We start from the raw sequence: 17,841 nt of genomic DNA on the forward strand, positions 1-17,841 counted from the left end.
CTGCCTGTCTGTCTGCCTCTCACTGTCTCTGTGTCTGTCTGTCTGCCTCTCACTGTCTCTGTGTCTGGTCTGCCTCTCATCTGATCTCTGCTGCTCTGTCTGCCTCTCACTGTCTCTGTGTCTGTCTGCCTCTCACTGTCTCTGTGTCTGTCTGCTCTCACTGTCACTGTGTCTGTCTGCCTCTCACTGTCTCTGTGTCTGTCTGCTCTCACTGTCTCTGCTGTCTGTCTGCCTCTCACTGTCTCTGTGTCTGTCTGCCTCTCACTGTCTCTGTGTCTGTCTGCCTCTCACTGTCTCTGTGCCTGTCTGCCTCTCACTGTCTCTGTGTCTGTCTGCCTCTCACTGTCTCTGTGTCTGTCTGCCTCTCACTGTCTCTGTGTCTCTCTGTCTGCCTCTCACTGTCTCTGTGCTGTCTGTCTGCCTCTCACTGTCTCTGTGTCTGTCTGCCTCTCACTGTCTCTGTGCTGTCTGTCTGCCTCTCACTGTCTCTGTGCTCTGTCTGCCTCTCACTGTCTCTGTGCCTGTCTGCCTCTCACTGTCTCTGTGTCTGTCTGCCTCTCACTGTCTGTCTGTCTGCCTCTCACTGTCTCTGTGCCTGTCTGCCTCTCACTGTCTCTGTGTCTGTCTGCCTCTCACTGTCTCTGTGTCTGTCTGCCTCTCACTGTCTCTGTGTCTGTCTGCCTCTCACTGTCTCTGTGTCTGTCTGCCTCTCACTGTCTCTGTGTCTGTCTGCCTCTCACTGTCTCTGTGCTTGTCTGCCTCTCCTGTCTCTGTGCCTGTCTGCCTCTCACTGTCTCTGTGTCTGTCTGCCTCTCACTGTCTCTGTGCCTGTCTGCCTCTCACTGTCTCTGTGCCTGTCTGCCTCTCACTGTCTCTGTGCCTGTCTGTCTGCCTCTCCCTGTCTCTGTGTCTGTCTGCCTCTCACTGTCTCTGTGTCTGTCTGCCTCTCACTGTCTCTGTGCCTGTCTGCCTCTCACTGTCTGTCTGTCTGCCTCTCACTGTCTCTGTGTCTGTCTGCCTCTCACTGTATCTGTGCCTGTCTGCCTCTCACTGTCTCTGTGCCTGTCTGCCTCTCCTGTCTCTGTGCCTGTCTGCCTCTCACTGTCTGTCTGTCTGCCTCTCCCTGTCTCTGTGTCTGTCTGCCTCTCACTGTCTCTGTGTCTGTCTGCCTCTCACTGTCTCTGTGCCTGTCTGCCTCTCACTGTCTCTGTGTCTGTCTGCCTCTCACTGTCTCTGTGTCTGTCTGCCTCTCACTGTCTCTGTGTCTGTCTGCCTCTCGCTGTCTCTGTGTCTGTCTGCCTCTCACTGTCTCTGTGCCTGTCTGCCTCTCACTGTCTCTGTGTCTGTCTGCCTCTCACTGTCTCTGTGTCTGTCTGCCTCTCACTGTCTCTGTGCCTGTCTGCCTCTCACTGTCTCTGTGCCTGTCTGCATAGGCGGCGGATGGGCTTATGGTCTAGGTAGGCTGTATTGGGAACGCCCCTCGCTCGTAGCGCGAAAAAAATTTGACCTTTTATTTTCGGTTTCACGCAAACTGTCCAGGTTCTGATTTCATATACACACACACTACTAGGCTATACTACAGCGAGCCCCACTCATTTATATATAGTGCAAATTAAGTGTTCAAATGAAGGCATCCAATAACTATATGAACCATTGTCTTACCTTAATGCAGATAAATGCGACGTTTCGTCTTGGTGAGAATTGAATCACAAGTTGCAATGAAGTGAACGTTTTTCGTAATTTAGATCTCATCATGCTTTGAAAACAATGTACATACAGTAGCTCTAAAAAGTTTCCACGATTTGATGAACTCGGACTCTCATCATGTCCTCTTAGAGCAAGCCCTTGTTTGCCAAGATAAAACAACATACAGCCTCAGGTGATCGCTAGTTATGCCTCCTCGCTTCTCTACAAAGCGATCGGCGGGCTGAAATTCAGAACACAGATGTTAACTTTGCTTTACTCTGCCTGCGGGATCAGATTCAGGATGATCATGTGAATGATGTGATTGGCCACATTATTTAACCTGAGCCTATGCGTGATTGGTTACTGCCTGTATACCTGGAATGTTAAACGCTGCCACAGATTGACACCTTCGTCGTTGACACCTCGGCCAGCGAGCCGGCTGCAGCACAAGACACACACTAGCCAGCAGCCTGCGCATATATATTATATACATTTCAACAGTCGCGGCCGCTGGCGCTGGTGCCTTGTGGTTCGCAGTTCACGTTAATAGGTCGAGTTGAAAATGTAATGCTCTGAGATGCTCTGGAGCAATCTCTCTCGGTCTCTCGGATCAATCAAATCAAATAATTAACACATGTATGTTGTCATTTTAAACAACTCACCATTCATTCATTATGCATCAGCAGCAGCTAAATTATGTTTATAATGTTTGTATAATGTTTATACAAACGGGTGCGTGCGATGTGATTGGTACAGACAGTACTGGATGCGGTCTGGAATGTCAACTGTGTCACCACACCTACCCATTGACACCTCCGTCGGGGCGACCCCCCCCCCCCCCCCCACACACACACACAGACAGGCTGCCTAATTCTGCAGTATGCCCAATATTATTTATATATAAATGCTAAATATTTACATCAGACATGTACAGACAATGTACAAACAAACAATAATTCTACATATTAGGTACAGGCAAGCATATGGTGTTAGAGTTCTGCAGGGATGTTGTTGACAAGTTCTTTTTTAACCATGTTCATTAGAATCAGAATATTTTGCTCACATATTTAAGTAGTGCATTCTCAGGTGGTATTTGAAAGACACTTTACTATTCAATTTACTTTTGTTCATTGGGCAGTTATTCCAATGATTGATGGCACGATAAACAACAGTCCTCTTTAAAGCATTTGATTTTGGACGTGGTAACATAATCTGTCCATCATCAGCTGACCTAGTAAAATAAGAATGAACCTGACTGCATCTGACAATTTGTTTGTATAAGAAAACAGGTTGAGATGAAAAGACAGTGTTCCTGAAAAATTTAACTGTGTTGAAAACCAGCCTATTCTCCTTAGTGTGCCTTTGAGGTGCTTTGGTACCATGAGGTGCAAGCATAGTCATAGTACCCTTGAATGAGTGCTCCTGCCAGTCTTCAGTGTATTCAGGCCGTCTGGAATGTTAAGTGTCACCACACCTATCCATTGACGGACCCCAGCCCCCCCACACACACACAGGTACACAGGGAAAAAAAATAAAGGCACTTTTTTTTTTTTTTTTTTTTTTTTAAATAAATAAAAATAATGTGTCGACTGGTCTGGGAAGGCACAGCCTGCCCCAGCCTTATACACCCGCCGCCCATGCCTGTCTGTCTGCCTCTCCCTGTCTCTGTGTCTGTCTGCCTCTCACTGTCTCTGTGTCTGTCTGCCTCTCACTGTCTCTGTGCCTGTCTGCCTCTCACTGTCTCTGTGTCTGTCTGCCTCTCACTGTCTCTGTGTCTGTCTGCCTCTCACTGTCTCTGTGTCTGTCTGCCTCTCACTGTCTCTGTGTCTGTCTGCCTCTCACTGTCTCTGTGTCTGTCTGCCTCTCACTGTCTCTGTGTCTGTCTGCCTCTCACTGTCTCTGTGCCTGTCTGCCTCTCACTGTCTCTGTGCCTGTCTGCCTCTCACTGTCTCTGTGCCTGTCTGCCTCTCACTGTCTCTGTGGCACACGCACACACACATGCATACACACACTCCCGTTCTCACACACCACAGACACATAGGGCTCCAAATGTCTCAGTTGTCAGGTGGGGCTTACTGTGTGCAACTTGAAGTTTACAGTTTAGAGTTGCCTGTAATGGACGTGCCACGTTGCCTACAATACACAGAGCATAGCTTTCCCCTCATACTGCAAACATGGGACTGTTAGCCCTTGTAGTTGAAAGTAGAACGTTTTATTTTCTTTCGGTCTCTCCCTGTCTGCATTTTCATCACCAGAGGCATCTGAGTCTGAACCTCTTATTGGCTCTCTCTCCCCACCAGCCTCCTCCTCTCTCTCTCCCCACCAGCCTCCTCTCTCTCTCCCCACCAGCCTCCTCCTCTCCCTCCCACCAGCCTCCTCCTCTCTCTCTCCCCACCAGCCTCCTCTCTCTCTCTCCCCACCAGCCTCCTCTCTCTCCCCACCAGCCTCCTCTCTCTCCCCACCAGCCTCCTCCTCTCTCTCTCCCCACCAGCCTCCTCTCTCTCCCCACCAGCCTCCTCTCTCTCCCCACCAGCCTCCTCCTCTCTCTCCCCACCAGCCTCCTCTCTCTCCCCACCAGCCTCCTCTCTCTCCCCACCAGCCTCCTCTCTCTCCCCACCAGCCTCCTCCTCTCTCTCCCCACCAGCCTCCTCCTCTCTCTCCCCACCAGCCTCCTCTCTCTCCCCACCAGCCTCCTCCTCTCTCTCTCCCACCAGCCTCCTCTCTCTCCCCACCAGCCTCCTCCTCTCTCTCTCCCCACCAGTCTCCTCCTCTTTCCCCACCAGCCTCCTCTCCCTCTCCCCACCAGCCTCCTCTTCTCTCTCCCCACCAGTCTCCTCCTCTCTCTCCCCACCAGCCTCCTCCTCTCTCTCCCCACCAGTCTCCTCCTCTCTCTCCCCACCAGCCTCCTCTTCTCTCTCCCCACCAGCCTCCTCCTCTCTCTCCCCACCAGTCTCCTCCTCTCTCTCCCCACCAGCCTCCTCTCTCTCTCCCCACCAGCCTCCTCCTCTCTCTCCCCACCAGCCTCCTCCTCTCTCTCTCTCCACCAGCCTCCTCCTCTCTCTCCCCACCAGCCTCCTCTCTCTCTCCCCACCAGCCTCCTCCTCTCTCTCTCCCCACCAGCCTCCTCCTCTCTCTCGCCACCAGCCTCCTCCTCTCTCTCTCCCCACCAGTCTCCTCCTCTCTCTCCCCACCAGCCTCCTCTCTCTCTCTCCCCACCAGCCTCCTCCTCTCTCTCGCCACCAGCCTCCTCCTCTCTCTCTCCCCACCAGTCTCCTCCTCTCTCTCCCCACCAGCCTCCTCCTCTCTCTCCCCACCAGCCTCCTCCTCTCTCTCCCCACCAGTCTCCTCCTCTCTCTCCCCACCAGCCTCCTCTCTCTCTCTCCCCACCAGCCTCCTCCTCTCTCTCCCCACCAGCCTCCTCCTCTCTCTCTCCCCACCAGCCTCCTCCTCTCTCTCTCCCCACCAGCCTCCTCCTCTCTCTCTCCCCACCAGCCTCCTCCTCTCTCTCTCTCCACCAGCCTCCTCCTCTCTCTCGCCACCAGCCTCCTCTCTCTCTCTCCCACCAGTCTCCTCCTCTCTCTCCCACCAGCCTCCTCCTCTCTCTCCCCACCAGTCTCCTCCTCTCTCTCCCCACCAGCCTCCTCCTCTCTCTCTCCCCACCAGCCTCCTCCTCTCCCTCTCCCCACCAGCCTCCTCCTCTCTCTCCCCACCAGCCTCCTCCTCTCTCTCTCCCCACCAGCCTCCTCTCTCTCCCCACCAGCCTCCTCCTCTCTCTCCCCACCAGCCTCCTCCTCTCTCTCTCCCCACCAGCCTCCTCCTCTCTCTCCCCACCAGCCTCCTCCTCTCTCTCTCCCCACCAGCCTCCTCTCTCTCTCCCCACCAGCCTCCTCCTCCTCTCTCTCCCCACCAGCCTCCTCCTCTCTCTCCCCACCAGCCTCCTCCTCTCTCTCTCCCCACCAGCCTCCTCCTCTCTCTCCCCACCAGCCTCCTCCTCTCTCTCTCCACCAGCCTCCTCCTCTCTCTCCCCACCAGCCTCCTCCTCTCTCTCTCCACCAGCCTCCTCCTCTCTCTCCCCACCAGCCTCCTCCTCTCTCTCCCCACCAGCCTCCTCCTCCTCTCTCTCCCCACCAGCCTCCTCCTCTCTCTCCCCACCAGCCTCCTCCTCTCTCTCCCCACCAGCCTCCTCTCTCTCCCCACCAGCCTCCTCCTCTCTCTCCCCACCAGCCTCCTCCTCTCTCTCTCTCCCCACCAGCCTCCTCCTCTCTCTCCCCACCAGCCTCCTCCTCTCTCTCCCCACCAGCCTCCTCCTCTCTCTCCCCACCAGCCTCCTCTCTCTCTCTCCCCACCAGCCTCCTCTCTCTCTCCCCACCAGCCTCCTCCTCTCTCTCCCCACCAGCCTCCTCTCTCTCTCTCTCCCCACCAGCCTCCTCTCTCTCTCTCTCCCCACCAGCCTCCTCCTCTCTCTCTCCCCACCAGCCTCCTCCTCTCTCTCCCCACCAGCCTCCTCTCTCTCTCTCCCCACCAGCCTCCTCTCTCTCTCCCCACCAGCCTCCTCCTCTCTCTCCCCACCAGCCTCCTCCTCTCTCTCTCCCACCAGCCTCCTCTCTCTCTCCCCACCAGCCTCCTCCTCTCTCTCCCCACCAGCCTCCTCTCTCTCTCCCCACCAGCCTCCTCTCTCTCTCTCCCCACCAGCCTCCTCTCTCTCTCTCCCCACCAGCCTCCTCTCTCTCCCCACCAGCCTCCTCTCTCTCCCCACCAGCCTCCTCTCTCTCTCTCCCCACCAGCCTCCTCTCTCTCCCCACCAGTCTCCTCCTCTCTCTCCCACCAGCCTCCTCCTCTCTCTCCCCACCAGCCTCCTCCTCTCTCTCTCCCCACCAGTCTCCTCCTCTCTCTCCCCACCAGTCTCCTCCTCTCTCTCCCCACCAGTCTCCTCCTCTCTCTCCCCACCAGTCTCCTCCTCTCTCTCTCCCCACCAGCCTCCTCTCTCTCTCTCCCCACCAGCCTCCTCTCTCTCTCCACCAGCCTCCTCCTCTCTCTCCCCACCAGCCTCCTCCTCTCTCTCCCCACCAGCCTCCTCCTCTCTCTCCCCACCAGCCTCCTCCTCTCTCTCTCCCCACCAGTCTCCTCCTCTCTCTCTCCCCACCAGCCTCCTCTCTCTCTCCCCACCAGCCTCCTCCTCTCTCTCCCCACCAGCCTCCTCCTCTCTCTCCCCACCAGCCTCCTCTCTCTCTCTCCCCACCAGCCTCCTCTCTCTCCCCACCAGCCTCCTCCTCTCTCTCCCCACCAGCCTCCTCTCTCTCCCCACCAGCCTCCTCTCTCTCTCTCCCCACCAGCCTCCTCTCTCTCCCCACCAGCCTCCTCCTCTCTCTCTCCCCACCAGCCTCCTCCTCTCTCTCCCCACCAGCCTCCTCTCTCTCCCCACCAGCCTCCTCCTCTCTCTCCCCACCAGCCTCCTCCTCTCTCTCCCCACCAGCCTCCTCTCTCTCTCTCCCCACCAGCCTCCTCCTCTCTCTCCCCACCAGCCTCCTCTCTCTCTCCCCACCAGTCTCCTCTCTCTCCCCACCATCCTCCTCCTCTCTCTCCCCACCAGCCTCCTCTCTCTCTCCCCACCAGTATCCTCTCTCTCCCCACCATCCTCCTCCTCTCTCACAAGCACACACACGACACGCACGCTGAGCACGCTCACACACTAGCAGCCACTTTAACACTCATGCCGCACACACGCACACTTATGGCCAGAGGAAAGGCCACTTTAAACTAGTAAAACAACAGGAACAGTGTATTGCACTACTAAAGCTACCTAGCATGTCCTATATGCTCTGTAAATACTATGTACAGATACCGAGATGGCACACCATGTTACCTGTTTATTGCACTGTTGTTTTTATTGGATTCTATTATATGTTGTACCACTGTATTTTATTGGATTCTATTATATGTTGTACCACTGTATTGCACATCGTCGCGGGCAAGACCAGCCGCATTTCATTGTATACCTGTATGCCGTGACAATTAAAACTCTTGACTTGACTTGACTTGACTCTCTCCCCACCATCCTCCTCCTCTCTCTCCCCACCAGCCTCCTCCCCTCTCCCCACCAGCCTCCTCCTCTCTCTCCCCACCAGCCTCCTCTCTCTCCCCACCAGCCTCCTCCCCTCTCTCCCCACCAGCCTCCTCTCTCTCCCCACCAGCCTCCTCTCTCTCCCCACCAGCCTCCTCTCTCTCCCCACCAGCCTCCTCTCTCTCCCCACCAGCCTCCTCTCTCTCCCCACCAGCCTCCTCTCTCTCCCCACCAGCCTCCTCTCTCTCCCCACCAGTCTCCTCCTCTCTCTCTCCCCACCAGCCTCCTCTCTCTCTCCCCACCAGCCTCCTCTCTCTCCCCACCAGCCCCCTCCTCTCTCTCCCCACCAGCCTCCTCCCCTCTCTCTCCCCACCAGCCTCCTCCTCTCTCTCCCCACCAGCCTCCTCCTCTCTCTCCCCACCAGCCTCCTCCTCTCTCTCCCCACCAGCCTCCTCCTCTCTCTCTCCCCACCAGCCTCCTCCTCTCTCTCCCCACCAGCCTCCTCCTCTCTCTCTCCCCACCAGCCTCCTCTCTCCCTCCCCACCAGTCTCCTCCTCTCTCTCCCCACCAGCCTCCTCCTCTCCCTCCCCACCAGCCTCCTCCTCTCTCTCCCCACCAGTCTCCTCCTCTCTCTCTCCACCAGCCTCCTCCTCTCTCTCTCCCCACCAGCCTCCTCCTCTCTCTCTCCACCAGCCTCCTCCTCTCTCTCTCCCCACCAGCCTCCTCCTCTCTCTCTCCCCACCAGCCTCCTCCTCTCTCTCTCCCCACCAGCCTCCTCCTCTCCCCACCAGCCTCCTCCTCTCCCTCCCCACCAGCCTCCTCTCTCCCTCTCCACCAGCCTCCTCCTCTCTCTCCCCACTATATACAGTATACTCGGGTTTTGGCGCTCAACGCATGGCGAGATAACCCGACTTTACTCGGGTTTGGCTGTGAAATAGTTAATTAGAACACGATAACAGCTAAAGGGACCGTTTCATGCCTCATACATTCTGTGTGTCCTCCACTTTGGAGAATGTGAATCCCAGGCACAGATTTTCACTCACTCACTCACTCACTCACTCACTCACTCACTCACTCACTCACTCACTCACTCACTCACTCACTCACTCACTCACTCACTCACTCACTCACTCACTCACTCACTCACTCACTCACTAATGTACAGTCTCCTCCCCATCATATGTATATTCTCTGTTAGGATCTATGGGTAACGGTACTGTATATTTGCATATCGTATATGTCACACATGTAACAGTACTATATACTGTACCTGTATGCAGGGCTTGACATTAACTTTTTGGCTCACTAGCCACTGTGGCTAGTGGTTTTCCAAAGTCACTAGCCACTCAGCATTTTCACCAGCCAAAAATCCCCACACTCGCGCCCCCACCCAAAAAGTGTCAGTAGTGTGGTGTGTGATAAAATAACATCTAATCCAATAACATCTGTCCCCACCCGAACATCCCACCCACCCAGACAGTCACACTTTACATGCTCTGTTCCTGTGTAGCTATTTACATTTACATTTACATTTAGTCATTTAGCTGACGCTTTTATCCAAAGCGACTTACAAGTTCTGTACGACAAGCCATCAGGAAGGGCACAACTCTATCAGCTGAGCAACAATGTTCATCAAAGTGTTGAGTGCTACAGTGTAGGTTAGTTTATTAGGACAAGTGCATGACAGTACGGTTAGTTAGGGTTCGATTTTTAATTATTTTTTTTAATTCAGATAATGGTTGAAGAAGTGTGTCTTTAGTCGACGGCGAAAGATTGGACGTGTTTCGGCTGTCCTAACTGGGGTGGGTAGTTCATTCCACCATTGTGGGGCAAGGACTGAGAATAGGCGGCTTCTCTTTGATGACCCTCCGGGAGCTTGGACAGGAGTAGGTCTGAGGCGGCCAGAAGATGCAGAGCGTAGGGGTCTTGAGGGTGTGTAGTTAGAGACCATTGACCGGAGGTAGGCGGGAGCGGTTCCCTTTGCCGCACGGTATGCTAGGTCGAGGGCCTTGAAGCGGATTCGTGCAGCAATGGGGAGCCAGTGCAGGTCCCTAAGAAGTGGGGTGACATGGGCCGACTTCGGTAGGTTTGAGATCAGGCGGGCCGCTGCGTTCTGAATGAGTTGAAGAGGCTTAGTGGCAGTGGCCGGGAGGCCAGCGAGCAGTGCGTTGCAGTAGTCGAGGCGGGAGATGACTGTTGATTGGACGAGGAGTTGGGTGGCTTCTTTTGTCAGGAAGGGGCGGATCCTTCTGACGGTGCTCAGGAGGAATCGGCAGGTTCTGGTTGTCGCTGCGATGTGAGCAGAGAAGTTCAACTGGTCGTCGAGGACAACACCAAGGTTCTTGGCGGTCGGGGACGCGGTCACAGCTGCATTCTCGACTGTGATGGAAAGGTCGGTCAGGGGGGAGGATTTGGCCGGCAGGTGGAGCAATTCTGTTTTGCTTAGGTTCAGTTTGAGGTGGTTGGTCGTCATCCAGGCGGAGATGTCGGACATGTCGGACATGACATACTGTCATTTGTGTAATGACAGTATAACAAGTATTGTACTTAGTCATTGTTGCAATGTACTTACTGCATTGAATTGACTCAATACCTAGGAATAAGGTCAGGGTTAGGATTAGGAATAAAGGGTTATTGTTAATGTTAAGGAAGTGTAATGCGGTAAGTACACTGTGTAACAATTCAAGATTCAAGATTCAAGAGTTTTAATTGTCACGGCATACAGGTATACAATGAAATGCGGCTGGTCTTGCCCGCGACGATGTGCAATACAGTGGTACAACATATAATAGAATCCAATAAAATACAGTGGTACAACATATTAATAGAATCCAATAAAACAGTGCAATAAACAGGTACATGGTGTGCCATCTCGGTATCTGTACATTAGTATTTACAGAGCATATAGGACATGCTAGTTAGCTTTAGTAGTGCAATACACTGTTCCTGATGTTATACTATTTTAAGTGGCCTTTCCTCTGGCCATAAGTGTGCGTGTGTGCGGCATGAGTGTTAAAGTGGCTGCTAGTGTGTGAGCGTGCTCAGCGTGCGTGTCGTGTATGTACTTGTGTGTGGATAGTTCAGTTTCTGTGTCTCTCAATGTTCATTGTTCAAGGCTCTGATGGCCTGGGGGAAGAAGCTTAGCCTAAGCCTCTCCGTCTTAGTCTCTAGAATTCGCAGGCGTCTGCCTGACCTCAGCAGCTGGAACAGGCTGTTATTGGGGTGGTGGGGGTCTTTCATTATCCTGCAGGCTCTGGATTTGCACCTCTTGTTGTATAGAGCCTGCAGGGGAGGTAGCGCAATACCCGTGGTACGCTCGGCTGAGCGCACCACACTCTGTAGGGCCTTCTTGTCCTGTGCCGTGCTGTTCCCATACCAGGCAGTGATGTTTCCGGTCAAGATGCTCTCTACAGCTCCTGAGTAGAAGGACTGAAGTATCTTCCCCGATACTCTGAACTTCCTTAACTGTCTCAGGTGGTAGAGGCGCTGCTTCGCTTTCTTTACTACTGTGCCTATGTGTGTTGACCATGTCAGGTCCTCTGAGATGTGGACCCCCAGGTACTTGAAGCTGCTCACCCTGTCCACGGTAGCCCCGTTAATCCTCAGTGGTGTGTGTGTCTCCCGCTGTCCTCTCCTATAATCCACGATCAGCTCCTTGGTTTTACCAATGTTCAGGAGCAGGCTGTTGTCCTGGCACCAACGTTCCAGTACCTCAACCTCCTCCCGGTAGGCCTTCTCGTCGTTGTCCGAGATCAGCCCCACCACCACCGTGTCGTCGGCGAACTTCACAATGGAGTTGGAGCTGAACTTGGCCACACAGTCGTGTGTGTAGAGTGAGTACAGCAGGGGGCTTAGAACACAGCCCTGGGGGGACCCGATGCTCAGGGTGATGGTGTTGGAGGTCTGACCCCCCACCCTGACCGCCTGGGGTCTTTCACTCAGAAAGTCCAGTACCCAGGCGCTCAGGGCGGAGCTCAGGCCTAGCTCGATCAGCTTGTCCACCAGTCTGGTGGGGACTATGGTGTTGAACGCTGAGCTGTAGTCAATGAACAACAGTCTCACATAGCCCCCCTTCTGACGGTCAAGGTGGGAGAGAGTGCTGTGCAGTACCTGGGAGACCGCGTCATCAGTGGACCTGTTTGTCCTGTATGCAAATTGCATAGGGTCCATATCACTGGGGAGAGAGGCACAAATGTGGTCCTTGACCAGCCTCTCGAAACATTTCATGACCACAGAGGTGAGTGCCACCGGTCTGTAATCATTTGGACATGTTGGGGAGGGTTTCTTCGGTACAGGGATGATGGTAGACATCTTGAAGCAGGCAGGGACTACTGACTCCGCCAGGGATTGATTAAATATGGCGGTGAACACCGGGGCAAGCTGGTTTGCACAGGACTTAAGTATGCGTCCTGTTATACCATCTGGGCCTGCAGCCTTCCTGGTGTTCACCTGCATAAATGCTCTTCTCACACTGTGTTCCGACAACGAGAGAGCGCCCCCGCCCCCCCGCGGTTGCCCCCCCCCCTCCACAACAGCCGGTGCGCCAGTGACGTCACTAGCCAGAGGGCTAGTGGCGACACTGTCTACACCGAACCGAGCGTAGAAGGAGTTGAGTTTGTCCGCTAGAGAGGCGTCGTCGCTCCCCATTGCGGGGGCGCTGACTTTGTAGTCAGTTATTGTCTTCAGTCCCCTCCACAAGCCTCTTGTGTCGTTTTGTGCCATTTGTGTCTCCAGTTTCTCAGCATATGTCCTCTTAGCAAGTTTAACAGCCTTGCGCAGAGTGTAGACTGAAGCCTTGTATTCTTCCATATTTCCTGACTCTCTGCCCAGGTTATAAGCCGTGGTGCGTGAGTTTAGGGCTGTTCTTATAGTGCTGTCCACCCAAGGTTTCTGGTTTGGGAAAACCCGCGCCGTCTTTGTGGGGACAATGCCGTCTGCCACTGTAGTGCCAATGAGTATGTAATTACAAAAACGAAGTACAAACTTAATTAATTAAATTGTAGAGCACTGTGCTATATTGTTACCAATATTTGCTTTGATGTCTAGTCCTCTATTCAGTGTGTGTGTGTGTGAGAGAGAGAGAGAGAGAGCGAGAGAGAGAGAGAGAGAGAGAGAGACTGTCCATGGTGCTGAGAGCTAACTCAGTGGCAGAGACCGCGCAGTGATAATGTGCAGCATATATTTGCGAGTGCTCTCTTGACTGAGAGGGTGGCCAGGACTGTGTTAGTCTCGAGCCCTTATGCTTCTTAATGTTAAATGAATGTGGCTAGCTAGCTAACAAACACCGTAATATTAGTTTAATAATACACGTTACATAATACATGTTAGTTTGTTTAATACTTACTCGCACATCCACAAATAGTCGGTGAAGGGTCTGCCTTTTCTTCCCGATTGCGTGAATGTTGCGGAACAGCAGCTTCAACTTGTCCAACTGAGCCGATTTCATTGAGACCAGGGATCTCACTGCAACACTCTCCTCTAACAGACCAGTCTTCGCCCGCTTGGTAGCTAGAGTATGTATCCGTTTGATATTTCATCATCCTTTATCGTTTCTAATTTGAAATTGGTTGTGCCAATAAAAAACGACAAGCTTTTGGACTTGTAAGTGCCATACATACGACAATCAATGCAGAACATGAACTTCTGCTTTGGATCATATCCTAGCCACTCGCGACCTGAGCGCCACTTTTCAATGAACAACCGTTTTTTTCCGCCTCCTCTTGTACTTTGTTCGTGTTTTCGGTCTCATTCTCTTTTCTCTTTTTTGTTTGTTGATGGTTTGGTTCACCCGGTCTTTTCACAATATTCCGCCACATTGTAACGTTAGCTAACTGTAAAGTAAACTATGGATGAGTCGGTCGCACTAACCAGTTGAGCTATTAACGTTAACAGCTGTCACACACGGAGGCAACACGACGCACGCGACAGGCGAAGTGGATGGGCCAATTAATGAGCACACTGTGCGCACCCAGTCCTCATGGGAGTTGTAGTATTATGTAGTATCACCTGGATTGACTTAATTATTGCAGATGCCTTTTGTAGACTACAATGTTTTTTTTTCATAGAAAAAAGTCACCCGCCACTTTGGCGGGTAGAATGACGGAGTTACCCGCCACTGCCGAATTCTACCTGCATTTGGCGGGTGGCGGGTGTTAATGTCAAGCCCTGCCTGTATGTCATGTATGTCCCTATGCCATAAATGTCATGATGTCATGTATGTTGTGTATGTCATAAATGTCACTATGTATTGAAAATGGGGGACCCTGATGTAAACAAGACAAACGTCTTTCTCTGGTCTGCATCCCCTTAACAATTGTGTGTATTGAGCCGTACTGTATTGTACCCATTCTGCAATCTGTTAAATAAAGTTTTCACTCACGGGCGGCTACGTGGCGTAGTGGGCAAGGCGCTCGCAACGAATGCAGAGACGCTGGGCTCGCCTGTTCGAGCCCAGCGCTCCACATTGCTTTCAGTTTAGCTGGTCGTTCATACTAATACACATTGGCCGTATTAGGGGGTGGGAAACTGATGGGTGGGGATTGGGCGTTGTGGACAGCGACTCCTACAGGTCGGTTGGTGCGCCTGCGCAGTAGAATAAGGAAGTGTCGGGGGCAGCGTGAGCCTCCCACGCGTTACTCCTCGCCACTGAGAGATCGAGCTGCGCAGGTGAAAAGATGCGACTGCTGTTACCTCAAGTACCGGAGGGGACTTGTGCTATGTATGACTTAGTCCACATTGCAGCCGGCTTGTGGGAGGCAAGAAACAGCGTTCGTGACAGGGGAGGGTTGAATTGGATGATGCGAAATTGGGATGGGAGAAAAATATAGAAAAATGGGAGAAAAAGTGGATAAAAAAAAATAAAGTTTTCACTCACTCACTCACTCACTCACTCACTCACTCACTCACTCACTCACTCAGCTGTATTGGCGTGACTCAGTGTCTCTCTTCTCTCTCAGGTATCTGGACCTGGACTTAGTGGTGAGAGATAAGGACGGTAACATCCTGGACCCGGACATCACCAGCACCGTCAGCCTGTTCAGAGCTCACGAGGCCGCCTCCAAGCAGATCCAGGACCGCATCCAGGAGGAGAGGGTGAGACCAGGGTTTAAGTGATGAGAACTATAAGGACACTCCAGGGCACAAAAACAACACTAGGCAAGCCTAGTTAAGCCTGAATCGAATACATGCCAGTGGGGATATACATATACTGTATGTTGGTTAATTATGATACAACAACCCAGTTTAATTTGTGGCGGATCCTGCAGAACAGGGTAATAACTATATATTTATATTGTTATTATATATTTGTATAATGTTGGGACTTTATTCCTCTTTAACTTTTTTACTGTATGAAGCACATTCTCAGGGACTCATACAGAACCAAGCATTTTACTGTAATGTACATGTACCTTATACCAGGGGTTCCCAAACTTTTCAGGCCGCGACCCCCAAATAACAGTGTCAGAGAGCCGCGACCCCCACTATTATAGGAGGTAAAACATAATTTTTCTTTTTTATTATACTTAAAAAAAAAAATTGATAAATGGAAATGTATGGTTGAAACATGCAAACGTTCAAATGCACACACACTAATAAGCATTGGAGGCTTTTAACCAGGGCCGGACTGGGGAAATCATTCAGGCCAGGAAATATAGTGCAAAATATAGCCCCAGTCAGGCCACTTTTTAAGCAGGGGGTCTGGGGGTCCCCCACCAGGAAATTTTTTGTTACAAAGACTTCATTTCCTGCATTCTGGTGCAGGATTTTTTTCATTTGTACCCTTTAAATGCCAGTGTTTGTGATGGCATCACAAATTATAAAAAAACAGGCTAGCATATGTATGATTAGCAACAACACTGATTTTGATGGATTTTCTGTTTTTTTGTAATGTCAGATTGAAAAAAATACAATCTTTTATTCAACTTCAGCCCTGATCATAACACCACATATTCATTTTATAATTCTAACCCTTTAAATGCCAGTGTGTGTGATGGCATATATTTGCAATATATTTTTCTGGGGGGGATTATTACAGGCTAGCATGTGTCAATGATTAGCAACAACAGTTTTTTGTAATGGTCCCGCCTCCACCAATCACATGCGGCTCCCTTTGTGTGTGTGTGAGAGCAAGAGAGAGAGAGAGATAGTTCTCCAACTTGTGTGAGTTGCAGTGATCTCCTGGTTGTTCCCCACCTAGGTTATCTAACTATTGCGCTGCTGCAACTAGAAACACTGGCCTGGCCGCGTCTATTCGAAACCCAAACGGTGCATGCTTCCGCGTTTGCGTTTTGCGCTCTGACTGGCCACTGACCTACGCTAGAGCGGAGAGCGAGCCTCGCACACACGCACTTTGAAATGGGTATCACAGTAGTACGCCCTACTATAGAACATGACATATTAGCATGACATCTGATTTATTAATGCCAATACTAGGGACAAACGCAATTGGCACAAGTGTAAATCATGGATTAGTCACTCAGTTTTAACATCCACCGACTTAGCTCACCTCGTTCGTCTGCTGGCTGTGGAGCCTATGGTCACAAGTTCAAATCACTCTTGGTTAAATTTTTTTTCTTTTTTCTTTTTACGTTTAATTAATTTATCCACTCTAGTTGGATGGTGTGTATGTATACTGTATGTATGTATTGTGCTGTATAATGACAATACATTTGAATCGAATCTCATTTTGAAATCGCTACGCTGCCTATGGACACGACAGTGGCGCGTCAGACAGCTTCGAATGTATTGTCATTATACAGCACAATACATACATATACATACACACCATCCAACCAGAGTGGATAAATTAATTAAACGTAAAAATAAATAAACTTGAACCAAGAGTGATTTGAACTTGTGACCCCCCGGTGGGTGGTCGTTAGTGGTTAACATACCGTTGTATTCGTTCGGTACACTACACAGCCGTTCGGTACGGTACGGTACACACTGAAACTTGTTCGGTACGGATACGTTACACCCCTAGTGCACAGTGACGTGAACTTTTATGGGAATATAATAGGCCTACAAAAAATTATGACTTATCATTATATCTTACATTATTAATGATTATTATTACAGTGATTATCCTGTTCCGCAGGATCCGCCACATATTTAGTTTACATGTATCATAATTAACAAACATATTTCTCCCCTGGCATGTATCTGTGTCCGATTTAACCAGGCTTCCCTAGTTCTGATACGTACACAAGTAACCTAATCCCTCCCATTTTTCACTCCTTTCCTAATTCACCATTAACATTCCACCCACACAAATCGGAAGCTCGAGGATTAATGTCTTGTGCAGAATGGCTCCACAATTCCTTAAATTTTGACAAGGTGGGAAAAAAAGGCCTTTTCTCAAATCTAATTTGGAAACCAAGATCACACTCCTCATATAATAGATGTTCTTGGAGACTATTTTATTCATGGTGGAAGGCTTGAACAGTTCTACCGGTAATCGTTGAAGTACTAATTGAAATGCTTAGAGAGGAAGAAAGGGTTTTGTGAAAGATTCTATTCAATTCTCAATAGTATTGTGTGTCAACACTACTACATTGTAGTGGTTTGTATTGATGTCTGAAGTGCCATACTCTCATTTCACTGTTGGAGGTACAATAAGACATTATGCTGTCTGTTTTAATCACTCTCTCTCTCTCTGGTCAAAAGCATGACATAAGTTGCATTCATTGGTCCTCATTCTCGAACGTGTTCGTAAGTGCCTTGGTAAATATCTTGGTAAAAATCTCGTACCAACAGATTTACGTAAATCCTCCTCCGGATTCCTGAACACGTGAAACGGTCTATGTAACTCGACGAAGTCTTCGCAACTGGGTTCCCATGAATGAAACACACACACACACACACACACACACACACACACACACACACACACACACACACACACACACACACACACACACACACACACACACACACACACACCTACACACACCTACACACACACCTACACACACACACACACACACACACACACACACACACACACACACACACGCAAAATTAATCGCCCCAGCAAAGCAGGCCTCTACCACTCCAATCACCCATTTCACTAGGTATTATAGCAGCAAGTCCCA

The 17,841-nt window shown here is 51.1% G+C and overlaps 1 protein-coding gene across 1 annotated transcript in view; it reads left to right on the forward strand.

The window, feature by feature from the left end:
- The window catches only part of dock1 (dedicator of cytokinesis 1), a gene marked incomplete at its 5' end in the record, with an annotated part of 602,016 nt that overhangs the window by 70,433 nt on the left and 513,742 nt on the right, over nt 1–17,841 (forward strand). The window contains one exon of the mRNA XM_084323017.1: nt 14,704–14,839. Within this exon, the coding sequence (XP_084179143.1) occupies nt 14,704–14,839 (136 nt within the window). The remainder of the gene's footprint in view (nt 1–14,703; nt 14,840–17,841) is intronic.

This window comes from Notolepis coatsorum, assembly GCF_963971535.1.
Source record: "Notolepis coatsorum genome assembly, chromosome: 10".
NCBI lineage: Eukaryota > Metazoa > Chordata > Actinopteri > Aulopiformes > Paralepididae > Notolepis > Notolepis coatsorum.